The sequence below is a fragment of the Calonectris borealis genome, chromosome 1, assembly GCF_964195595.1.
Source record: "Calonectris borealis chromosome 1, bCalBor7.hap1.2, whole genome shotgun sequence".
Taxonomy (NCBI): domain Eukaryota; kingdom Metazoa; phylum Chordata; class Aves; order Procellariiformes; family Procellariidae; genus Calonectris; species Calonectris borealis.
In genome coordinates, this window is record NC_134312.1 from 190,584,192 (window position 1) to 190,610,331 (window position 26,140).

General features: G+C 42.8%; 1 protein-coding gene across 3 annotated transcripts in view; it reads left to right on the forward strand.

Annotated features, from left to right (window-relative positions):
• The window catches only part of RNASEH2B (ribonuclease H2 subunit B), a 43,669-nt gene extending 34,807 nt beyond the window's left edge, over positions 1-8,862 (forward strand). For 2 of the 3 annotated variants that reach the window (XM_075139676.1, XM_075139675.1), the window contains exons 10-11: positions 1,548-1,628; positions 3,574-4,322. In XM_075139676.1, the coding sequence (XP_074995777.1) occupies positions 1,548-1,628; positions 3,574-3,681 (189 nt within the window). In that variant the 3' untranslated portion in view covers positions 3,682-4,322. Of the gene's footprint in view, positions 1-1,547; positions 1,629-3,573; positions 4,323-7,636 lie in introns of those variants that run through there. The other variant, XM_075139677.1, reaches the window with a different exon arrangement.
• Positions 8,863-26,140: the final 17,278 nt, after the last annotated feature.

Here is a 26,140-nt window from a genome sequence, read left to right on the forward strand (position 1 = left end):
GGTAAAATAATCGCATGTTTAGAAATGATGTTAAAATAAATTCTGAAGGGAGGAGAGATTTCGAAGCTTCAGTGGTTAACAGAAAAGCTGCGACAGGTTCTCTCTCTTGTAGTACAAGAGTAAACTGGGTACAGTCTGGACTCTGTGATTTAATGATTAAATCAAAACTACATGTTCTTTGTATTAATTGTAAGCCATTGATCTTGTGTTGTAATCGTCATACTGTCCAGTTTGACGCCTGGGCGTCTGGCTGTTGGCAGATGACAGACATCTACAAAGAATGTGTAGGCTCTGCTACAGCTAAACAGCAAATGTTTTGCTGAAATGCAAACATTTTGTTGTAAGTTTTAAAAACTTGTTTATCAGATTCCAAAAAGAGAAGAATAGTAATTATTCATTAGATTGTCATTTGAAAATGTAATCACAGCACAGTAAACAGCCTCCTAGAGAGGCTGATCCAGATCCCATTGAAATCAAAAGAAAAGGCTGCTGTTGGATCTGGTTCTAAGAGCTGAGAAATCTAAGCTGCAGACCTGGCTTCTGTGCCAAAGAGGGGGGGGGGCGGGTAGAGAGAGAGATCACAAGCACCATAAACAAAATGAATAAAACAGGATCTTAAAATGTATGGTACCATCCAAGTTGCTTGCAAAATCACTCTCTTTGGCACAAAAACTAGGAAGGCCACAGTTTAGATTTCACAGGATATTAAGGACAGGGTTGTAATATCAGATATATAATAATAATAAAAATACAGTGTTGTAAAATACTTCTTTTTTTTTTCACTTTTGGAAACATACCAGGAAGTTTTCACCTTTAAACTAAACACATGCTCACAGTTTATGGAAAGAAATATTCATTCTTACAGCCTGATCATGTGAAGTGCCGAGAACCGTTCACTTCCATTATTTCTGAAGTTAGAAGGCAACCAGCACATGCAGAGTCAAGCTTCTTAATACACTGTTGGATTCAAGCGATGAAGCAGTCAGCAGAACTATGTCAGTGTTTCACTGTTGCCAAACTGTAGAAACTAATTACTTATAAAGGTTGTGCACAAACAGATAATAGACTAGATAATAGACTAGATGATGATCCACTTGTGTTGGCAGATAGCAATAACACTGGAGTTGCTGCACAGTTCCGTGAGACCATGGGGACCAGAGTCTAGGTTCCCTGGCTGTTAGACACGAATTTCCAACAGCTGCTCCGTAAAGGTTCTCTAAATACACTCTGACACCAAAGTCACAATCATGGAAGTTAAAAACGGGATTCAAGTGATTTCTAGAAGTCATTCTTCAGAAGGCTAGGAAGAAGAAAATGCTCCCCATGACACTGAATGATCTCTTCTGAATACTGTAGAGATGGTATATATTCATGTGTAAAGAAGACAATTACAAAGAGAAATCTTCCACTGTTACTGCAGATTCTTCAGTTGATTGCCAGTCTTATTTTGGTGCTATGGTTACGTTATAAAGCCAAAGCTTTAAACTTCCATGTGTGTACATCATAAAAATGGTTGACAGAGCAACTTCCTCACTCTAACATTTCAGAAAAGGAAATTATCAGATGTCCCTGTGGAAGCAGAAGACGACTATACTAAGTTTAACAGCAAGAATCTGAAAACCAAAAAGGTAAGCAAGCCTTGTGTTCATGCATGTTTTGCTAAAGCACAGATTAATATCCAACATGAGCACAGAGTGCCTATTTTTCTCCTCCAAAACACATGAGAAATACAAAATGGCAGATGTCTGTAGTTATATCTCCTTGAGCTTTTCATTCAGGTTTAATTTGACTTTGATAGTCTTGCTGTCCCATTCTGAACTCTTCTATACTGTTACTGTTTGACTGTATTTTATCAGTGAACATTCCAGTGAACCTCACAGACTTTGACATGTGTTAAGGTGCTCAGCTGATGTTTGCAAAGCTCTTTGAGATCTTTAGATGAGAAATCCTATGGCTTAGTGATAGCAACTGTTAAATTATAGTTATTTGAAAAAGAAACAAAGATGGCAGCATTCACTTAAATTCCAAGGGATGCTAAGACAGGCTTTATTTTTACCTAGAAATATTGCTTGTGCGCTTACTTATGTCAACTTAATGAAGTTAAATCAACACAGAGCTTGCTGATTGCCAGCTCCAACGCAAGTTTGGAGGCCAATTCAAATCTGAGTCCAGTGGTGCCTGCCACTGTACTATTCCTAGGAGAGTGAAAGAGATGTGAAAAGAAATAGATTATGTCTGTGTGTGCCAAAGTTGTGAGGCTTGCACTGGCTTATTTCTCTGAACGTTGGAAGAAAATGAATCCTTCTTCAGTCCATTGGGAACCAAAAAGGCCCTCTGTGCTGGTCTTGTGACCTTCAGACTAATGCTGACTACTCTTTATCCCTTTGCAAAGAGAAGCAGCTGGTGACAGATGCATTCCTTCCTCCCCCCAAAACACCCAGAACTTTTTGTATTCAGGGCACATGCTAGTTTTGAAGTAAGAAGAGGATTGCCCCCTAAGTGAAGGTGATAAATAGTTTAAAATACGCATGTTTCCCCTCTCCCCCCATTATGTACCTATAGCTTTTGAACTGATCATAAAGATAGAAATAGGCTGAGGAGAGATAATTCATTTTAACATTAAATATGATTTACTTCTGAAATAACGAAGCACATTGATGAGAGAATCTGGGAAAGAAAAGAGAGCTCTTGGACTCTGTACAGTATACTACTCTTTTTTAAATACTTTGGCAGTGTTTTTGTTTGTATAGTAACACAGACGATCATACTGTTGCTGCATATCTTCATCCTATCCATAACCTTCTAGCTGATCCCAAGTATTGTAATTGTGAAGTCCTGCAGACTGAGCAGTATCATAAAGAAAGGTCAATGCAAAGTTTTCTTAATAGGGAAAACAGCTAGAGATTTAAAACATAACATTTTAAAATGTAAGAAAGAAAAGAGGTCAGCTCTATAAAACGTGGCTCATAAAATGTGTTTTAGGTGTAAAAGTCTGGGAAGTTGTCCCAGCAGCCTTGAAGTGCTTTGCAAATGTTAGTTACCTTCTTCATTCTTAGTTCTTCCATCTCTTTTCCCTTTATTTCACTGCGCATCGAATCTTTGATAATAAATCAGTGTGAATTATTCATCATCTGTAATGCAAGGCTGTAATTCAGCCTGCTGACAGCATAATCATGAGATTGAGTTGGAGGGTACAGTATGCATCTGTTATATTGCATGCATTATTCCTCTTAATATACACTCAGGGATTATCCCAAAGTAAACGTTTAAGTTGGGATACCTCATTCTGCAGAAAGGAAAGATGTTTCACCTCCTTGTCCTTGTAATTGATTCCCTGTCTTTGTCTGAGGTTAAGTAATTCGTGACAAGTATTTTTCTGTTTGAATAATCTCAAATTTGTTTAGTAAGGTTGTTCTCCTACAATTTAAAGCCTGCATAACATTATCTTTACTGCTGTATACTAAAAAACCAATTCAACTTCTTCCTTGACTTCTGTATTTAGGAGTTTGTAGCTTATACTCTCCTCCTATGGAGATGCTGCTTAACTTTTTCTGTTTATCATTTCACTAACAGGCAAACAGCAAGATGTCTGCAGCACAGAAGGCTCTGGCCAAAGTTGATAAGAGTGGAATGAAATCCATTTCTACTTTCTTCAGCTCCAAACCTAGAGCATCAAAATAAAGACTTGCTCTTGAAAGAGTTTTATACAGTGGTTATTTTTATGTTAAGCTAACGATGTCTTCTGGATTTTTTTGTTAGTATAGTATATGCAGTCTGTGTACATGGTGGAGTGTCATGGAGAGATCTGTGAGCTAGTGTGGGACAGAGGTGTTATGCCTCAGTGGGGCAAGGCAGTACCATGCAGATATTCCAGCCTGGGTCAGGAAGACAGCCTAGCTGCATTAGCATGGTCCTGTGAGCTGAGAAGCAAGGATTAGCATGGTACCATACTGTACTGCTGCTTGTTCTAGAGCAAGCTCAGTCAAGACCACCACAGAGTTTTCTCCACTGCACTCCATTCTGGGCTGGAAACATGCCCTCCTTTGATGAGTTTTTAAGGAGAGTTGTTTCGTTCATAAGGAGCATTATTTTTTGAGGCTTTCTGGAGATATTTACCCAGTATAACACCAGAGTAGGATGGCATCGTTAGATTTTTATGTTGACCGAGATCTAAGTGCTGATGTAAGCATTGCTATTGGTGGCAATTTATCGAGGCAAAGATAGTGTCTATATTGGGATTTTGGTTGTTTTGAATATGTTAGAAACAAATTGCAATAAATGTCAATGTGCATGTAATGCAATAAAGTGCTTTGTGTAACGAATTTGTGCTTGTTGTATTTGCTATATGTTTCAAGAGTTAGATTAGGCTTCGGAACATTTCTTAAGGGGTTTTCGTATTTTCCTCTGTATAAATTTTAATCCTTAAAGAATTACAACATCACTTTGGGCTTACATGATAAATCTCTTAACACATAGCAATATAGGGGTATTTTTGTGTTCAGTTCCAAGGTCAATAGGTCCTTACAAAATAATTAGGGAAAGATTTATTTAAAGGCAAAACTGGGGCTTTTAAAGAAGCCTATTTGGAGCTGGATGCGTAATTCAAAAGCTTAAGTATGAGTGTCTTGGATAAGGTTTAGTTTTATGAAGTTTTGCACAAGGTAGGACTGTTACTTAAAACACACTACTCACTCTTGGGTGTGTTCTTTCCTCATTACAGGGTATTCCTATACATTCAGAGGGATAGCTATCTGCTATGTTGCAACTTCCCTGATTCACCGAATTGAAAAAGGGATGGAGTCACTGGGATCATTTGTGTGGGTCTAGCCAGTTCTACACGACACTAACTCATAGTTTCATCCACCAGTTGTTGCACTGAGCAGTTACTGTGGATCAATTACAATGTGTGTTTTAGAAAGACGCTTTTAAAATACGTCATTCGTTGCTACTTCAGCTCAGTAGAGAATCTGCCTGTATCCCTTGATAATGAGGAATTTCAGAGAAGCTAGGAGTTCCTTCATTTTTAATAACTATGCCATTTTTCCACTTCAGACTTACTTGCTGCCATTAACAACCCACGGATTACGGTGGTGTCTGTTAGGTTAAGCCGCTCTGTGGCATTCTCTTCCAACTAGAAATGTATGAGAAGCCTTGCTGTGTGTTGTGTGCAGTTTTGCAATTGTTGTTGGGGTTTGTATGCCTTTCAAACCAGTGTTTTTTTCAAAGTTTTGGGCATAGTTTGTAAATGGGGAAGTGAGTATGGTTGGAATTCCAAATAGAGGTAAATATTTGGAAATCTATGGAATTATTATCTCTGATTACGGAGAGATTTAGTTAACAAATGTGGATGGCCTCCCAATAGCATACAGTTAATGTCCCCGGTTCTAAAAATGTTTGTCTGAAGTGGATTATCTAGAACCAAAATGAAGTTCCTTAGAAAAAAATGCTTTTCAGGCATTCTAAGGAATCAGTACTGTAAGTCTTCCTTATCTCTGAAAATCAGCCCATAGTACTAGTAGCTTGAGAAGTGTGTGATTCAGATGCAGAGACTTTATTGATTTTTCAGTTAGAATCATTATCCCAAGCCATTTGATGCTTTAATAAAATTCCAGTCATGAATGTCAACTTTCCGAAACAATATAAGGAGGTGGGGAGCAGTAGGGGACACAAAAAAACGCAGGAATTGCTACGTGGAGCCATAGAGAAATTCCGGTTATACCACACTGCCTTGTTGTTCAGCTGTCTTTAGCAGAATTTCACCAGTCTTATCAATAGTTTCCTTTTCTGACATTAACTATCAGACGAGTTTAAAAAGTAATAGTAGGTGTCAATATATGTGACAATTTCTATGTGCACCATCTTTAGAATTGCCATCTTGCTTTTTTCCTACCTTACTTGTCTAGGCTGTAAGTGAAGACCAGCCCTGTAGCAGCACGTTATTGGTTTATCCAATGGGTCCTTGCTATGGTTGGAAGGAACTGGCATTTGGTGAGCACGGAATGAGCAATTATGGTCATGAACTGGAAGGGTTAGATTTTGAGGAACATTCAGCCTAGCTCAGCAGTTTATTTGGCAGTCAAAGAAACCCCCCCAACTTCATATTGGTAGGAGAAGGGATGCACCAGTGACGACAACTTTCGAAAACCACCACTCAAAGTACAGGATAATGTCATGAAAAAAAAGAAGAAAAAGAACAGGCACATACTGTCATGTTAATGGACAAGTTCTGTGCAGTAAGCAACAACCTAGGGAGTATTTTGGTAAATGAGAGGAAAGGAATTGTGTATCTATTAATAGAAAGCCAATTCCAAGCACTGGAAGATGTTGATAAGGCAGGCAAGCATGGGATGGACGTTTGAGTGGAAAACCAAGAGTGGGAGAGAGCTACATTAGAAACAGGAACTATGATGTAGGACAGATACACTGGTAGAAGCTCTTCTTCTGGATATTGACATCTACTAGTTTTAGGGGTTTGGCTTTTAAAGTTTTGTGAAATAAATTTTGGAAATGCATCTTTTCATCAACTGAACAGTTCAAGAACCTTTCTTCTAAGAAAAAGTCCCAGTTTCTCTGGTCAGAATTTAGGACAGGAGGAGGGCAATTCTGATAGAGATGGGAGGCCTTTGTGCTGACTTCTGATCTGGGGTACCAATTTTTTTTTCTTTCTCTGTACATGACTTTCACATCTGCCGCTGCACTCAAGGACTAAATCTAGAGTTCTTCCTCTGTGCATAGATGCATTGTGCTTTAGTGTGTCACATCTCAACTTCAGCTGTCAGCTATGCTGTAACTTACAACAATGCTAATTTTATTAGTGACTGTGCTTTTGGTTGAGCAGGAATTTGTGCATGACAAAAAAAATAAGCCATTTCCAAAAGCCATTAGAGCTTTTACGTGAAAACAAAAACTTTTCCCTTTAGGAGAGAATGAAATACATTTAGTAACTTTGAAACTTCCTCAATGTGTAGCTGTAAGAAGTTATGAAGAGCATGTGGTGCCAAATACATAAAACAATATTTCCTACCACAACGAGGATTTAAATATAGTTACTATGCCTGGCCAGCAGTAGCAGTAGGTCATTATGAACTGCTGCTTTGCTGTTTCTTCCTTGGTTAGCTTAGTATGAAACAATATGCCAGCACCATTATAGAAATGTGGTCTTACTTTATTTCTTTTTGGCATTGACATGCCATCTCTAAATGTTCATGTAAATATCCGATGAGTTGTGATGCTTTTATAGTTGTTGTTTTGGGATTAAGCAGCTCTTACATTTCCAGTTTTTTAGACTTCACGTTGTAAATGGATTGACATCAGTGGGCATGGAAAACTTCATATGGAAATACCAGCGCTGACTTAGGGATATGTAAGGGTTGGACTTGCACATCATTTTCAGTCTTAAGTAATAAACTTAGTTCTATTTGTAGAAGTGACAATTGGTGATTTGAATATTTTCAGTGGAAAAGGCAGCATAGTTGGCAGAATTTGCATTCAGATCTGAAATATAGAGGAGTTCAGTAATGCTTGTTTTCAGGTGTTCAGTTGCATCTGACGATGTTTTTTGGAGGGAAACTAAATGCATGGATGCTTATTTGAGTAGATTAATGTTTATGACTAGGGTTTTCTCTTTCCTTTTTAGATGCCTGCGCAAAGACGTGCAAAGAAGAAATAAAAGGAGCATAAGGAGACGCGCTAATATTATTTTAACTTGCCATAATCTCAAAGCAGCTTTTAAAGGCTTTTTTTACGCACTTTCTGAAAATAAATGCTTGAAGTTAGACATGCCCTGTTCCAAGAAAAAGCAAATCTCAGCAGATTAACATTGTTAAATATGCGGTGTGTTAAACATACACTGCTTCAAATTTTATAGCTTATACACTATTGGTCTATCGGGCCCTTCCAGGAAAGCACTTACGAGCATGCCTAATGTTAAGCACATGAGCAGTGATCTTAAAGTCAGCAGTGTTGTTCGTGTGGATAAGTGCTTTGCTGGATCAGCGCCTAAAGTCCTGTTAGGTGCTGAGCATCCTGATCCATATCCAGCAAAGCACTTATGTCCATGCTTATCTTGAAGTAGAAGAGCCAGTCTAATATTTGTGCATTAGTGTTCACCATAAAATCTCTCTTGGCACAATGACTCACATGCTTAAAATTAAGCACCTGCCTAAGCATTTTGCAAGGTCAGACCAATAGCATCCTTGAGCAAGTCTTAAATAATTACTTGATTTTGTATGAATTTTCTTTTTTTGTACTTGTTTTTTAACTGAGTATATGATTTTAGTGGCCATAATTACAAGTTTTAGAAGCTGCATAGCAAAATATGTTGTATGTAATTTTCTCCTTTTTTCAAAATCTAGCCAAATTCAGCAAGATGGCCTTTTTGGACTAGAAGTCCAATGTTCAGACTTAGAATCATCCAAAATGAAAAAAAGTTAACTCTATTTTTTTAGGACATTTACATTTTTTGAAATTATTTCACTGAGTTTGATTTAAATGGTTTTGTCCAACCCTGACCTTTTATCCAGAAGGTGTCACCTAGCTCTGGTTGTGCGGACAGTCTGACTCTTGAAGTGCTAAAGCTTGAGGTAGGATTTGTGTTCAGAAGGGCAGATGGAGAAGTTGTATTTTGATTTTACTTCTTTTTTTCTAAGGGATTGAAACCTTAGAAACATGTATAAAATAATATGTACATTTTGTGTTGAGAACTAAACCAAAACCTATGTAATCCTCCAAGTAAAAAAAAAGACCTAATTTTTTTTTTTTTTAATCATGCAAGAGGCACTTTCTGTGGAGTGAACTTCAACCAAAATGTCAACTTGAGTGTACATAAAACATACAGAAAATGGATGTTAATGAGATCCTTAAGTGATCTGTGTGAGATGCAGTCTGATGTTTTCAACTTAAATACCTGTTTATCAAACTACCATTAATATCTAACTCTTTGCTACAAAACTTTTTAAAAGTAATAATTGACAGGATTTTGAACATAATTAATGTGTAGTTCTGTAAATTTTAACTATGACCCCAGTTCACAGCCACCTACAGCAAACGGCCAAAATGTTCTGTAAAACCTGAATATATTTGAAGCATTCTAGGTGAGAAGTAAAAAAATATTTTACTTCCACTCTGGCAAATTCTGCCTAACTTCAAGTCAAAAGAGAGCTCCAAGAAGAGTTTATTAGGACATTGCTGAAAACTAGGTTCCAAGACAAAGAGGCAATAGCTTATTCAACTTTCTTTTCAATTGATTCTGATCAACTCTGTTTCAGGATATGAAAAACCTGAACTATTAACCATTTAGAAATCATGTATGAAAGGAAAGGTAATCTGAATGCTTATTTCAGAAATTTGCACTGAATTCTTTTTGTTACTTTTATGCTTGTCTGGTTAAGCAATGTGCACCATCCCTTTTCAAGGAAAAAATATTTATTTTAACATTTTAACATTCTAGGCAGTACTGCAAGAATATTATATGGGTCCAAGATGAAATTTCTATTTTTCTAGCGTATATTAAAAAAAATGCTTGATGTATGAATAAGATTATATATTTCAGTAAAGTGTCGTTCCATTTTTTGGTAAGATTTTTAATTCATGTACAAGAAAGAAATAAATATCTTTGGAATAATTTGTTGATTATTACCTCATTAATTTTACAGAGAAATACAAAGAAAAATGCAGTGCAATCAGACTACTAGTACTGCTAGCCTCCACAAGCTAGTCAGTAATCCTTAGACTGAGTTGAAGGAAATAATGAATCCTGAGATAGATACAAATCTAAAAGTTCATTAAGACAGATTCAGTGAAGCAATTAGGCTAATCCTTGAAGGCCTTACTGTATAGATGTTCCAGTGAAAACCCATTTCTGTGTACATACAGTTGTTGTCCTAAGTACTCTGGCCATTTTGATTTTCATGAATGTGTGAATCTCTGAGCGATGATGAGATGAGGAGAGTCGAGGCGAAAAGAATGATGTGATATTCGTGTCATTTTTTACATATTTCGTGTTCTTTGCCATCACATAAGTATCATAGAATCATAGAATCATTAAGGTTGGAAAAGACCTCTAAGATCATTAAGTCCAACTGCCAACTCAACACCACCATGCCCACTAAACCATGTCCCTAAGCACCCCATCTACACGTCTTTTAAATACTCCCAGGGATGGTGACTCCACCACTTCCCTGGGCAGCCTTTCCAATGCTTGACCACTCTTCCAGTAAAGAAGATTTTCCTAATGTCCAATCTAAACCTCCCTTGGCGCAACCTGAGGCCATTTCCTCTCGTCCTATTGCTAGTTACTTGGCAGAAGAGACCAACATCCACCTCACTACAACCTCCTTTCAGGTAGTTGTAGAGCGCGATGAGGTCTCCCCTCGCCTCCTCTTCTCCAGACTAAACAACCCCAGTTCCCTCAGCCGCTCCTCACAAGACTTGTTCTCCAGACCCTTCACCAGTTTCGTTGCCCTTCTCTGGACACGCTCCAGCACCTCCATGTCCTTCTTGTAGTGAGGGGCCCAAAACTGAACACAGTATTCGAGGTGCGGCCTCACCAGTGCCGAGTACAGGGGCACGATCACCTCCCTGCTCCTGCTGGCCACACTATTTCTGATACAGGCCAGGATGCCATTGGCCTTCTTGGCCACCTGGGCACGCTGCCGGCTCATGTTCAGCCGGCTGTCAACCAGCACCCCCAGGTCCTTTTCCTCTGGGCAGCTTTCCAGCCACTCTTCCCCAAGCCTGTAGCGTTGCCTGGGGTTGTTGTGACCAAAGTGCAGGACCCAGCACTTGGCCTTGTTGAACCTCATACAGTTGGCCTCAGCTCATCAATCCAGCCCGTCCAGGTCCCTCTGCAGAGCCTTCCTACCCTCCAGCAGAGCAACACTCCCGCCCAGCTTGGTGTCGTCTGCAAACTTACTGAGGGAGCACTCGATCCCCTCATCCAGATCATTGATAAAGAGGTTAAACAAGACTGGCCCCAAAACTGAGCCCTGGGGAACACCGCTCGTGACCGGCCGCCAACTGGATTTAACTCCGTTCACCACAACTCTCTGGGCTCGGCCGTCCAGCCAGGTTTTACCCAGCGAAGAGTGCACCTGTCTAAGCCATGAGCTGCCAGCTTCTCTAGGAGAATGCCGTGGAATACAGTGAATAGTATACATGTAGTATATAGGTGCTCCATCACAGGCTTAGACAAAACTGATAGACAATTCTTTTCCATATTTTTTGTAGCAGGCAGTTAATCAAACACAAGGGAGAAGCTGTTCCTCTGCCAAAACATTATACTGGTATCACCATGATGCTATACTAAGTGCTGACATGAGGCCTCAAGGCTGTTCGGAGAGTTATTGCCATTTCGTTTGTAAAATCCAGAGAACACCGGGCAAAGCAAAGGTGGTGGTTTTTTTTATTTTGGGGGTCAAGTTGGTTTATTGGTACTAATGACGAGCAAGAAAAGCAGTAAGATTTGTACCATCTAATAAACCCATCACTCACCAGCACTTATCCGTAGAAATAGAATTACCAGTGCTAAGGACAAAGCACTAAGGCAGCTTCTATTTAAATACGAAATAGCATTTACACTGCTTAGCTCAATAAAATCAATTCACAAAGTAATGCAAACACTAAAGAAAATGGCACATTGCTTTATGTTTTTAAAGAACTGCCATAGCTCAGGTGTCTAAGCTCAGCTCTCTAGTACCCTCTGTGTGCACAACTGTTATGTCTCTTAGGGTCTGTCACATTGCAAACTGCCCTAATGTTTCAGAAGCTCCCTTTTAAAATGCATTTGATACCCTGAGATAGTTGCAAAGCAGGCAATGTTATTACAGGTAAAACAATGCCCCAGTGAGGCTCATCAATTTTAAAAAAGGGAAGCTAATAGAAAAGTGAAAAGCTGTGCTTTAAAATCTGGCTTCTAATTTGGGGTTCATTGTTGAGTTCACCCTTTGTCTTTTCACTCTGAGGGCCTGATTCTTTTTCAAAAGATCTTTTTCAGAAGATGCTAACTTGGTATAGCCCCACCACCCCTTGACTTCAGGCCAACCACGCAAACTGTTTCAGAACAGGCACCTGCATTCATGATGACAGCCAAAATCAAAGCTTTCTGCAAACCTACGAATGAGTTGAAGCTGGTCCTGGTTGTGAATGGAACCACCAGCCGCTTCCTCTTGAACTCCCTGGGCAGCTGGCATTGCTAGAGGTTCTTCATAAACGGTTCAAACTTGATGAGGTAGGAGTGAAAGTAAAAAATAGCGGATGCACTTTCTGATCTTGTAGTCAGTCCTACATCGGAGAAACTGAGCAGAATGTTACAGAGGTTGGTAGCTAGGGATAACTGAAGCTTTCTTGAAGGAAGTCATTAAGGAGTCATTCCACCTCATTTAACCACCTGAAAGTTAGGTCTCTATGCACCTCTACACAGCTTCTCTGTTATTAATAGAGAGCATCCTGAAAAGGTGACTTTTTGTATTCCAGGAAGAATCGTCCTCTGGAGCTGTGGCTTTTCCTCGTGCGCAGCAAGATGAGCCTAGGCACTGTGTGTGCCTGCACACAAAATTTGTAGATGGCTGTCTTCAGTATGACTTCTAGAATTGTAGTGCCTTCTAGAATTGGAGGCAGTCCTGTAGTTGAGGAATTGAATTTAGCCTCCAGGCTAGACAGGATAGGTCAGGCTCTCAAGATCTCTTTAGCTTTCCATTAAGTATTGTTTCTCACTCTTTTTCTTCTCTCTTCTTATTTTATAAATACATCATAAACTTATTTTTTAACCCATTCTGTCAGGAGGGGAAACCTCCCCTCCACCCTACAGATTATATTCTGCAACATTGCCATACGGTTTTCCCTTGCAGCCCACTAGAACAATCATTGAAATTTCACCCTATTACCTCCCCCCTTCAAATTACTGTTCTATGTTTGAAAGGGCAAAACTTGTTTGCAAAAATTTTGCAGTCCAGCCTCTTGTGCCTAAAACATTCCCATCAGCTCGCAAGGAAGCACTGAGAAATTGGACTAGACTGTCTGCTTTATCTGCAAGCAGTGAAGGTAGGTAAGTTGATCCGGGCCTCTCGCCCCCTTTCCAGACGTACTCTTGTGACTGATTTTAAGGAGTTTCAGCCCCTTAATTTCCAGTTATTGTTTCTCAGCTGTTAACTGCCCCCTGCCCCTTTGGCTGCGATGCTGTGACTTATTGTGTGAGACACATTCAGCCTTTCAGTGTGAATTAAAACAGCAACCAACAGCCAGAGGGTCGTAACTGTTTAATCTGTTAAGGCTCAGCTGAAAGAGTATATCCAAGTGCACTTCAACTCTCTGTCCCTCAGCCTTCAATCTGTAAACTGTGAATTATGTCTCCCTACCTCATCACAGTAAGTTGTGACAGTTACTAACTCACAGGATTACAGTTTAAATAAAAACACTTTTAAAACTGAATCCGGTGAACTCAACCTGAACTTCTTTGAATTCCCATATGCCTACCACAAGCAGGAATACCTCTTTGGAGACCAGAGCTACGCAGAGACACTGTTTTGCTCTGATTTCAGGAAAAGCAATGTGAGATTACCGCTTAGTTTGTGACACCGTGTGAGGCAGACAACCTGCTGCAGAGTAACTGGGCCCTGACCCAGGCTCCCAAATCTTGATGGAGGGAAGTTTTTCTCTAAATCCAGGTCATGAGTTGTTGGCTTAGGCTGAGCTCTGCAGAATAGAAGCTTTATGGAGGACTTAATGCTGCCGTTTGTTCCCACAAAAAAAAGTCCCTGCAGTTTTTGTGCTGCTTTGGTATGATTTTGCCTCTAGTAAGCACAAATTGTAACTTCTGGCCTATCTGGAGTCTGGTTATACCATAAGCCTAGCAAAAAAAACATGTTTGTGGGGTTTTAGCAGGATGGTTGCTCCCATGACAGATTATTTGGGCAACTTGCAAGATCTGCGAAGACAAGGAGAGATTCCCTGCGCACACTCCTCCCAGGCAGGACAGGATTTTAACCTTTGCAAGGCATAACCATGTGCTCTGCTCCAGCTCTAAGTAGATGGAGCAGTGGCGGAACTGGAGTGACTCTGCCCTGTGACGAAAGACTGAAGGAGTTAGGTCTTTTCTCCCTGGAGAAGAGAAGGCTCAGGGAGGACCTCATCACAGTACTTAAAGGGCAGCTTCAGAGGAATGAGGCTCTCTCTTCATGAGGAGACACATGGGGAAGACAAGGGGCAACAGGTATAAGTTGCACTGGGAGAGGTTTTATCTCAACATAAGAGAGAAATTTTTTACAGTAGGAACAATCATTCACTGGAACAACCTCCCCAGGGACGTGTAGGGTCCCCATCGCTGGAGGTTTTCAAGATGTGAGTGGACAGGGTGCTAGATAATCTAGGCTACTTTTTCCCTGAAAGGTTGGACCAGGTGATCTTTCAGGTCCCTTCCAGCCTGGGCTGTTCTATAATTCTATGAACTCTGTAATGGATGTGCTGCCACAGAACTGCAGCGAGTGTGCTATGTCCTTTTTTCCCAGCCAGTTGGTTAGAGAGTGCAGCTTTGGCAGAGGGGAGACCTTCAGGGAGGACTGTCTGCTGTGCTTTTTATTTCCAAGGCAAGTCGTCCCTGTGTGCATATGTCAGGCTCGAAGAGATTGACATTTCCCTTCCAGGCTACTGCTTAGTGACCAGCAGCATGGGCCAAATGCTCTCCTACAGGGATCAGGCGGGGGGGGGGGGGGTGCAGGAAGTTATGAGGGAAAAAAGGCTCAAGATGGGAAATAAAGGAGCAGAGGTAGGAAGGGCAGAGAGGAGATAGCGAGCTTGGGTAGCATAGGGAAGCAAAGAGGTCTGTGGTTCAGCACTTTTCCATCCTCTCATTTTGTCTGGGAGTTGTGCAGTACGTGTTCTTCTTTACTTGTGCCAGTGGTATGTGAAAACCACTAGGTAGCAGGCAACTACTAAAAAGCAGTAACTCATTTGAATGGACATGCTACTCCATGGCAAGAAGAAAACATTACTGGACCTTTTTAAGAGAAAACCACCACAGGAATGAGTTTGCCAGTAGCACTTACAAGGATCAGAGAGATTCTGGGTCCAGATTTTTCCAGGGCCCTTTTCAGCAATTCTTTATAGAGGACTGTTTATTTTTACAGTGTACAAAAAAGTCCTACTTGGCTTTGAAGACCACTGAGAGATGAGGTATCTGTCCCAGAGGACTTGCACAATAACTACAAACAGTGACATTCTCAGATGTCCTCATACTTGTGTCCATGTGTTCTGCTCTATGTGTGTGTGAGTATTTCCAACTCTGCCAAAGTTTAACCACACAAATCCTATTGAGCAGAATGGGAGTTGTGTAGCTAAATTCTGTCCTGGGGTTTGGAAGTACTGAGTTTAAATGAACAGTGCGTATTAACATACTTATGTTTATAGGTTGGCAGAGCCTAAGCCGTTATGCTCACAGTACCTGGTCTCCATGAGTGAAGGGGAAGGGCTTGGGGAGGAACAGATAGCTCCAGTGGGTCAACACCTGGTTGCACACCTGGTATCAACAGGAATTAGGCATTTACGAGCATGAGACCCACTCCGAGGACTGAGGCCTGTTAGGGAGAGATGGGATCCACCTGACAAAGTGGATCAAAAGCATCTTTGCCAATAGTCTGACCAACCTGGTCAGGAGAGCTGAACTAAGAAGGACAGGGGAGGAAGGGGGCAATGATGACCCAGTTAAGTGAATTAGCAGTGTACAAGGGTCAAAAGCAGAGGCTGCAGGGTGTTGGGTAAATGAAAGACTTCAGAAATCATAAAGCAGAGCAAAGGGACACTTGCCTCGAGTATAACTATGCAAATACAGTCAGTCTGGGAAAGAGGCAGGAGGAACTAGAGCTCTGCATGCAGCCACAACACTACACCTCCATTGGAATAACTGAGACATAGCGGGACAGTTCACCCCCGTGGAGAGCTGTGATGGACCGATACAAGCTCTTCAGCAAAGAAGCAGGAAAGATGAGAGGGGCTACCATCTACGTGAAGGAGCAGTTTGGATGTATGAAGCTCCTCTACAGGACCAACCACAAGCTGATTGGCAACTTGTGGGATGGGACCAGAGGAGAAGCCAGTGAGTGTGACATCATGCTGGGAGTGTGTTACAGACCAGGTGTCCTGGTTTCGGCTGGGATAGGGTTAAATTTCTTCCTAGTGCTGTGTTTTGGATTTAGTATGAGGAGAATGTTGATAACACACTGATGTTTTCAGTTGTTGCTAAGTGCCCTCCTAGTCCAAGGACAGCTCCCGTGCCTACTGACTGAGCTAGGTACACAAGATGGGAGGGAACATAATCAGGACAGCCAGCCCAGCTGGCCAATGGGGTATTCCATACCATGTGACGTCATGCTCAGTATATGAAGGGTAGGCGTGATCCAGGAAGTAGCGATCGCTACTTGGTTATCGGTCAGCGTGGGTGGTGAGCAATTGCATTGTGCATCACTCATTTTGTATATTTTATCATTATCATTATTATTTTCCCTTTTTTCCCCTGTTCTATTAAACTGTCTTTATCTCAACCCACGAGTTTTTCTCACTCTTACCCTTCCGATTCTCTCCCCGTCCCGCTGGGGGTGGGGGGAGTGAGCGAGTGGCTGCGTGGTATTTGGCTGCCTGCCAGGTTAAACCACGACACCAGGGTGAGGAAGCACATGAAGTCTTTAAACAGTTTGAGGAAGTCTCTGAATCACAGACCCTGATTCTCAAGGGGGACGTTAACCTGCCTAACATCTTCTGGAAGAGCAACTCAGCTGGACACAAGCAGTCAAGATTTCTGGAGGGTATCAGAGATAATTCCTTGGCACAGCTAACTGGAGGTACCAACCAGGAGTGATGCACAGTTGGATCTGCTATTATCTAACAAGGAAGACCTGCTTGCGGATATAATAATGGCAGCCTTGGCTGTAATGACCATGAAATAGCAGAAGTTTAAGATCCTGATGGGAGTGAGGAAAGAGAGCAGCAGAATACAGACTGTGGACTTCAGGCGAGCAGAATTCAGCTTAGTCAGGTTAATTGGTAGGTGAGATCCCATGGGGGCTGCTCTGGAGGGCAAAAGACCTTATGAAAGCTGGCATGACTTTAAGGACAGCATCCTCCAAGCACAGGAACAGATCATCCCAAAATTCATGAAAACAAGTAAACATACCAGCAGACCAGCTTGCTAAGCAGGTGATTCACGGTAGAGCTCCAGTGCAAAAAGGCAGTGTACAGGAGGTGGAAGCATGGCCAGACTACAGAGGAGAAATTTAGAGACATTTCCCAGGCATGAAGGGATAGTGTCAGGAAAGCTGAAGCACAACTAGAATTGAGGTTTGCAAGGAACATGAAGGACAACATGAAGGGCTTCTACATTAACTGTAAAAAGCTGAACAAGAAATATGTGGGCCTGTTGCTGAATAGGGCAGGTGATATATTGACAGTGGACACCTACAGGGCTGAGATGCTCAATGCCTTCTTTCGCTTCAGTCTTCACCAAAAAAGGTATCCCAGACCTCTGTACACACTGAAAGGGTTCAAGGAGAACAACCAGCAGTGCAGGATTGAGTCAGGGCCTACTTGAGTTAATCCAACATGTACAAGTCCATGGGACTGACAGGCTGCATCCAAGGTTGATCAGAGTTCAGGCTGACACCCTTGCTAGGTTGCTATCATTTTTGAAAGGTTATGGAGACTGAGGGAGCTCTCTGATGACTGGAGAAAGGTGAACGTTGCACCCATCTGCAAAAAAAAGCCAAAAGAGTAGTCTAGGGAACTAAAGGACAGTTGGCCTCAGTGCAGTCCCTGAAAAAAGCATGGAACAAGTCCTTTTGGAGCACATTTCAAGGCACATGAAGGAAAAAAACAGCACAAATTTACGAGAAGGTAAATCACACCTGACCTACTTGATGGGTTTCTAGGATAAAATGACTGGATTTGTGGTTGAAGCAAGAGTGGTGGATGTCATTTGCACTGATTTTAGTAAGGCTTTTGACACACTTTCCCATAGTATTCTTGTACCCAGGTTGGGACATTATGGTCTGGATGAGTGGGCAACCAGATGGGTAAAAGCCTGGCTGGATGGCCAGGCCCAAAAGGTCATAGTTATTGGTCAGACCCTACCTGGAAGCATGTGACTAATGGGGTATCACAGGTCTATCCTGGAATCTGTCCTGTTTAACAGCTTTATCAGCAACCTGGATGAGGTGAGTAGTGTGCTCTCGTCAAGTTTGCACATGACACCAAATTAGTGGGATCAGTCAATATACTGAGGGGTAGGGCTGCCATCCAGAGGGACTGAGACAGTCTGGAGGAACGGGTTGACAGCAACCTTATGAAATTCAACAAGGACAAATGCCGAGTTCTACACCTAGAAAGGAAGGAGCCCTGCAGTGACTCAGACCAGAGACTGCCTGGCCAGGGAGCAGCTCTGGAGAAAGGACCTAAAGGCCTGGGGACAGCGAGCTGCATAGCAGCCAGCAGCATGACTTGGCAGCAATGATGGGCAACAGCCTCCTGGGCTGCATTGACAGGAGCAGAGCCAGTATGTCTAGGAAAGTGGTCATCCCACTCTGATCAGCACTCATTACACCACATCTCAATACTGCGTTCAGTTTTGGACCCCTGGTACAAGAAAGACTTTGATAAACTGGAGGGAGCTCAGGGGAAGCCACTGAGATGGTTGGGGTCTGGAGCACTTGCCCTGTGAGGGAAGGGTGGGAGAGATGGTCTTTTTCAGTCTGGAGAAGAGTCTGGAGAAGGGACCCACCAGCAGTCCCCCAGTGCCTATAGGAAGGTCACAGAAAAGATGGAGCCGAGCTCTTCACAGCAGTACAATATAAGAGAAAACACACCGGAGTGGAAACAAGAGAGATTCTGAATGCAAATAAGGAAAAACTTTTTCCGCATGAGAACAGCCCAGCAGTGTAACAGTAAAGAGGTTGTGCTGTCTCTGTTACTGAAGGTTTCGAGACCTGACTGAATAAAGCACTGAACAACCTGGTCTGATGTCATATCTGACCCTGCTTTGAGCAGGAGGTTGCACAAAGACCTCCTGAGGTTCCTCCCAACCCGAATTATTCTACTGTCCTATGATAATAGAGGACCTAAATGAACTTCCATATAAACCACCATTCTTAGGAGAATAAGAAACACTCAACGATGATTTGCTCATCCAGACCTTGGCAAGGTGTTTGTGCTTCAGTATCCTCCTGATTGAAAGTATGTACTTTATTTTTATCCAGAGTGCATTGGACTTTACCTTCTAGCCACTGGATTTCTTCCTCCTTTGTGAGGTGGAGAACTTAACCACTCTCTGCACCCTGAGTTGTGACCCTTCAGCATTTTTGGGGGAAGCTGAATAGATTGGAGTCTTTCATTATAAGACTGACTTTCCCGTTCTCTTGGTTCCAGTCTGAATTTTTCAAAATCTGGATCCTACTTGGGATTTTGCAATTCGATACCCAAGGATCAAATTCTCCCTTTTGACCACAATGTTGCACATGGTGTGGGTGGTCCATCAGCGGTACGCTGGGCCCACACCAGGCTTTTTTCTCAGATTCATTGCTTCCTGGGATGGCCTGTGCTCTTTACCCCTAGGCATGGCAGCACTGCCATGCATATGGATTGCTTGTGGCCCACTGTCCTGTGACAGTGTCACTAACTTGTTTTTCTCCTTTAACACCCTATCAGCTGCAAATATCCCTAGGAAAGATTTTGTCCATTTTGGCAAGTTGTTGTAAAATGTGTATTTGCAGAGGGCCAAAAAAGGTCATCTCCTTCCACCCCAGCCTTGCCTGACAGAAGCCCAGCTGATGCTGATACTGATGCCCCTTCTGCACTTACAGAGAGCTCTATCATTTGGGCTTGTTTGTGTGTTCATTTTACTCACCTAATCTGTGGGCCATTGATTTTTGTCTCTTGTTGAAGAAGCCATGTGGTGCTAATCTACTGGTGTTACAGCAGCACTTGTTTGTCCAGTGATCTTTAATCTCGTCAAGGAGCGCTTTCAGGTTTCATGTGGTTTATCTTCTGCAAGGGGCTGAGAATGAAATAAATGAGACGGGAGGAAGCAGCAGGAAGGGGGTATCTTAATGAGCAAGTGATGCCTTCCCTGGGGGACCAGGCAAATAATTAAAACCAGAGCCTGGGTCAGGGTCAGTGAGTAGGTAGGAAAAGTGAGCAGGGAGCTGCAGAAGACAGGGACAGAAGGGTTCACGTCCTGAAGCCAATGACATCAACACTGGTTCCCAGCCTGAGAGCTATGGGTGGCAGTAGGCACAGTTTCCCAGTGAGGTTCCTGGGGCTGGGGCGATGGGGTAGGGTCTCCTCATGTTCAGCAGATCTGTCCAGGTGCCAACAAGTGCTTCTGCTCTGCGTCTCTAGGAGCAGCAGACCCTGGACACCTGCACCCAGCTGGACCGAAACCAACAACTGTGGGTTTTATTCCCCTCTCACACTGGTAAAGGGGACCTGACTGACCAGAGGAGGAGCTTAAAAACCCAGACTGGCATCTGTGTGGTCTGGGTTCAGTTCTTGGCTTGCTCCAAAACTCCACTGAGACCTGGAGTGAGATATATATCTTTTTTTGCCTCATGGAGGGGAGGAAGGATAGAAATCTCTGCTTTTCCCCCCTGTCAGTGGTTTTGTGATGCCTTATATTTTTAATGTGAGCTCCTTGAGGTGAGGCCCATTTCCTCAGCCATGTTCATGCAGCTCTTGGCTTACAGGAGTCCTGATCTTCAGTTGTCCCTCTGTAATCTCAGTCGTAAGAATTTTGCCTTAGTGAAGACTACAGGATTTGCCCATCTAAAATATCCATTAAACAAATAAATTCTCCCTGAACGGCGCTAAGTGCTTTTTGATCTTGTCTAAAAATCCATTTAACTCGTTGCTTAGTTTTCGATATACACCGCTGTACTTCTTTACAGCCCTTGCTGTAAACCATGCATGTTTACTGGTGAATATTTGATTGAAACATTTTTAAAAGACTTTATTTTTTAAGGTATTCTCTTCCTTGGGCCCCAGATTCCTGTTGATTTCAACTGGGCACGAGTACAGCCCTTTGCCTGCGTTCACTGGCTGCCGGCTTTGGACTGCTGTTGGTCTATTACACCCGGGGGAGTAGTATGAAGCTAATGACCGAGGGCAGAGGAGAGTTACACAAAAGACTGCTGAATAAAGCCTGAAACAAACCAAAAATAACCGGGGGAGGCGAGGAGGAGGGAAGGCAGGTTGTGCTGCACGAGGCTCTAGACCGGCGCTGTGTGCTGCATTGCAACGACAGAGCCAGGGGGGCCAAGCAGAAGGTCCCCGTCCCTATTTCATGTGCGGCACCAACCTGCGGCACACGGTTCTTGCCAGGCGAAGGATCCCCCAGCTCCTGGCCTCAAGGACACCACCTGGCCCGCTCGGCTAGAGGACTGATGTTTAATAAACTGGGAACCAGCATGGCTCTTCACTCCTACAGCACTTGTCCTGCTGGCTACTTAAACCAATTCCTAAATAAACAGTGCAAATAGTAAACACGCAGAATCATCCCGGTTTAACTGGGCTGGAGATGAAGATAGGGTTCAAAGCATTTATTTGTGTTTTAAAAGACTCTCAAAACCTCATTTTCAAGGATGAGTTAAGTAGCCTCATTGTCGTGTCGTTATTGCATTTTGAAGTTAAACAGCCCTGTGATCTATGAACTCGAATCACACAGTTAATTACCCCACGTTCCCCCTCCTTGCTCCCCTCCCCCGCCCCACTTTGCTCTTGAAATACATTATATTTCTTTGACAGTCCGCCGAGAACAATGTCTGCTTTTGTGACAGCGACATTGCCAGTGGTGTAAAAATCTATGCGTCTGTCAGGTTTCCCCATGTGAAACATAATTGCTTAATTTCCATTTGAAAGTACATCCCTGACATTAGAACAACGTAGACACACCAAGGATAACAATGATTTCCTGACACCTACAATGGGGCATAATGCGGTAATAAATATGTGTGCAAAATGAATGCTCCGCACACAGAGGGAGCAGGTCTGAATTTACAGCTGCAGATGAAGTGTTCCTCAGGAAAAAAAAAAAATAATAAAAAGAAAGAAACCAACAGATTAGCATCAGTGTGAGTCTATGTCAACCAGATGGCTTGCTATGGAAAAAGAGCTTCCCTGCTTTATTCCAGTAACCCTGGCTAGCAGGCTGAATGTCTGAGATGAGAAGAGAAAAATGATCTCATTCAGTTAGTTTTTTTTTTTTCCTTCTTGCAAACATACAGCTTGAGCTGAAGCAGAGTAAAAGCTCTGAAAAGAACACAGAAGTTGTTCCCTAACGGTGGCGTGTGAGGGACCAGGAGAGCTCACGGACATGAGTTCAAGCATGCAGAAAGCATCGCGGAGAGCACTGCCAGCTGGGAAGAGGAGAGCCCTCGGGGGCTGCCGCTGGTTCTAGCAAGGGATCTATACTGCACCTTGAAATGATGATGTGCTTTTTCCTCTGACCTCTCCCTCCCTTGTGTGGCCCCTAAAATGTTTGGAGAAGAGCTCATCTCCCCAGGCCCTAGTTCCTAGCATCCTTAGGTGCTAATGTGATGCCAGTTATGGCCAGGTATGTCAGTCCTAACCTGCCAATGGACTTGGCAATGGAGGACACAGGCAGTTCATGTGGAGGTAGCTACACCAGGCTACTGCCTGGTCCAGGTCATCTCACCTCATTTTAGGCATTTAACTGAACACTTTGTTAGGAGCAGTTTCCTCCCGAGTCACTGGAGACAGAAACGTGTCTTCATTTGAGTGCTCTCTCCACAGATTGTGGGAAAAAATCCTAGTGTAATAAGACGCTCAACTTGGCCTGAAGTTAAATGGGATGAGTCCAGTTTCAGATGCCTACCTTCAGGGCGATGACGGCTCTCCTTTACTGGAGCAGGTCAGGACATCCTCACCAGCAGACTATCTGAGCCGCACGTCACTTCTCCCTGGAGACACTGCAGTTTGACAGCTACGTAAAGGACCTGTAACTGGCAGTTTGAAGAAGGCCAAGTGTACTTATCTTTACAGACTTTTGAGACCCAATACTAGATTTATAGCAATCGCTTGCTGCTAAAGTATCGTTTCAAGAAAACTCTTGTACAATGGTTCCTAGGTCAGGCATCATTTTTGGACAACGTGCTTCACACAGCAGGCAATTTGGCTTGGAGTTTCTGGATTCCACTGAGAACTAAGTGCATTTTAGCGACACTGTGATGAGAGTCAGCCTACAGAGAGGTTGTAAAAGTAATCAGGGTGATTTGACCTCTCTTATCTGCAACAAACAATGAGATGTGACCGTGCACCAAGAAACAGGAGATGAGAGTCCTCCTTCTCATAGGAGAAGTGTGACACTGTTTGTCAAGACCTGTTTCAAGGCTAGGGCACAATTCACAGGGCAAGAGCTGAATAATTATTTTTCGTTTTTCTTTGTTTAAATTCTGTGCCCAATGGAAATTTCTCACAGTAAGAAGGGAGGAGGATGTTTAACTTTGATTGGGTCTATGGTAGAATTAATGTGCGTGGAATATCCAGTCCTTGATTCTTTTCTTGTCTTTGGCAGTGAATGAATGTCTGTCATTGCGAATGTCTACAAAATTACTATTTTAATGACCTGTTTGCTTCAATTAAGGCCTGGCTATTATCTTTCCAAGAGGCAGAGGGTTGGGGAGGGGAAAACGGAGCAGGAGAAAAAAGCTGATCACTAGGACGTGTGAGCAGAACATTTAAGGGGCCAGCTGAAACCGAGAGTGGATTTGGAAAGGCTGTGTGATGAATCTGTGACATTGCAATATTTCAATCATCACATTTCAGATTCTGGTTCATGCATCATTTGCTATGAAAGTTTTGAGATTTTAATCAGTGTTTCAAGAGTAAATTGATACAGCCTAATCATTTAGAATCTCTGGCACAAGACCAAAGTGTATTATGTTAAGTGTATGTTATGTATTATAAAAGCTGCTTGCTGAAAATTAATTGAGTATTCCCGTGCTAGATAATGTTTCTCCATTCCCCAGAGCCCATCCCTTTGCGTGCGAGTGTTTTCCCAAGTGCAATGCAGATGCCAGAGAAAAGGTGAATATATAACATATGTAAAAGACTGGCTCAGTTAGACGCAGCACAATATCAAGCCTGCTAACCTCCCTGGCTAGATTGTGGGGCTGTTTATTTATCTGCATGATGTGTAGGAGAAAAACTGCCGGGTACAAAATGAAAAAAAAAGTATTTTCCATAGAAGCAAAATATAAGAAAGCCTGTGCCGTGACTCTAATTCATGTTAAAAATTGGAAATGTGTTTGCATTTCTCCTGATGACTTATGTGGACTTGGCAGAACAAGCAACCCAAGTAAATGACACGGTTAGCAGCCAGTGAGTCTAGGTAACGAATGTGCCATCATACTGTGTATTCAAAGGCTCAGTAAATTCACATGTTATGCTTGTCCTTTATTTTGTACCTGTGGCAATGCTGATAAAAGGAATGCGTTCAGAGATGAGGGGTTGGGGACACCTCTAATTTGCCAAAAGCCAACATTGGGTGGCCACCAGCATTATTTATGCTCAGTGCTGACATTTCTGATACAAACGATTTCCATCTGGAGGGGTTGGTTTCTCAGGGGGACCTGAGAGCCTTTTGCAAAGAGGGATTGTTTTTGGAGCTTCCCCTAACTACCTAGTACACAGGCAATCGGTTCAAATACTTTTGACCTGAGTTCAAATACCCCTGCTGCCTGATTCACGGCTCTGCGCAGGGGATCCCCAGCTGAATCTCCCCACATCAGGATGTTCTCCCCAGCATCCTGGTTGAAGCTGTCCTGACTCATTTGTGGTTTTCGGTCATTCGCAATGTCAGGCGCAAGAAGATGGGTGTTCACTGCTCGCAGCTGGAGCTCACTTCCTTCAGCTCCAGCCTCAAGTCCTCCTCATCACACATTTACTTCCTCTTGCCCACACAGTTTCCGTTTTTAGAAATTGGTACAACATCAACACTCACAGCATGTGTCCATCCTCTCATAAGATGTCAATGCAAGTCCATTAGTCTGAACTGGGTATACCAAAGGTTTGATGCCCATTTGTACACATCCCCGGCAAAAGCCCCCACTCACTATTGCTTAAGACCTTCAGCCACAAAGTGAGGAGAAAGGCAGTGTTTCTTTCAATGGCTTTGGCTATAGGACACCTAGCCTCCCCATCTTACTGTCTTTCTTTGCCTCTTGGCTTATTTTAAAGCCCCAAGGCAACGGAAGGAGAGTATTTGTTTGGGGTCACTTCAAATGCTTCAGTCAGCCAGAATTAATTGTTTCATTCTGCTGAATATTGGGATTTTTTTCCTTTCTGTTTCAGTTCAATGCATAATCTCCTCCCCAAATGGAAAATCAATAATTCTCAGTGGCCTTAATCAAAGCACGCTCATTACCAGGCCTTTTAAGATCAGACGTGGTCCCTAAGATGGAGGAGGGAGATATCTGGAAGGAGGTAGTCCTGCTCTCCTGAGGAGAGAACATCCCAAGGCACTCAAGTGGCTCCTTTCTGCTCAGAAGGTTTGTAGTCTTGCCTCTATGAAGGGCCTGGTTTGATTAAGACCATGACAGAAGGGTCAAGAGTACATTTGCTGGGTGCACACATACCGTATCTCATTTACTGAGCAGGGAAATCCCACATCTGGCTTCCCCCTCAGGGCCTTGTCATTCTGCAGTCATACCTCTGCAGTTCCACTCCGTAGTACTCTCTGACCTCTCTTTCGAAGGACAGCTAGCTGGCCTCATCTGAGCAGCTTACTCATCACCCGGTGGCCACAAAACAGCTGAGGGGTGTCCTGTTAGTAGGTCCCCTGCTCCCAAAGGAGTCCTCCTGCAGCCTAAGGCTGCAGCCTTTGCCCTGTCGCCTGACCAGCTGACGGACTGTCTTTGATCGCTGGAGAAGGTACCTGGGTGTCCTATGGGAGAGGTTTCATGCTCACGGTCACAGATGATTTAACATTGCAAGGAAATGCAGCTTAGTTGCCCACTCGTATAATTAGCAGAAATAATCCAAGCATTTAATCACTAATTCTCTGTTCATAGTGGCACCTTCTGGTAGGACAGTGAACAGGACATAGAAATGGTTCTTCCCTTGAAAGTTCTTCCCTTTATGAAGAAGCGAA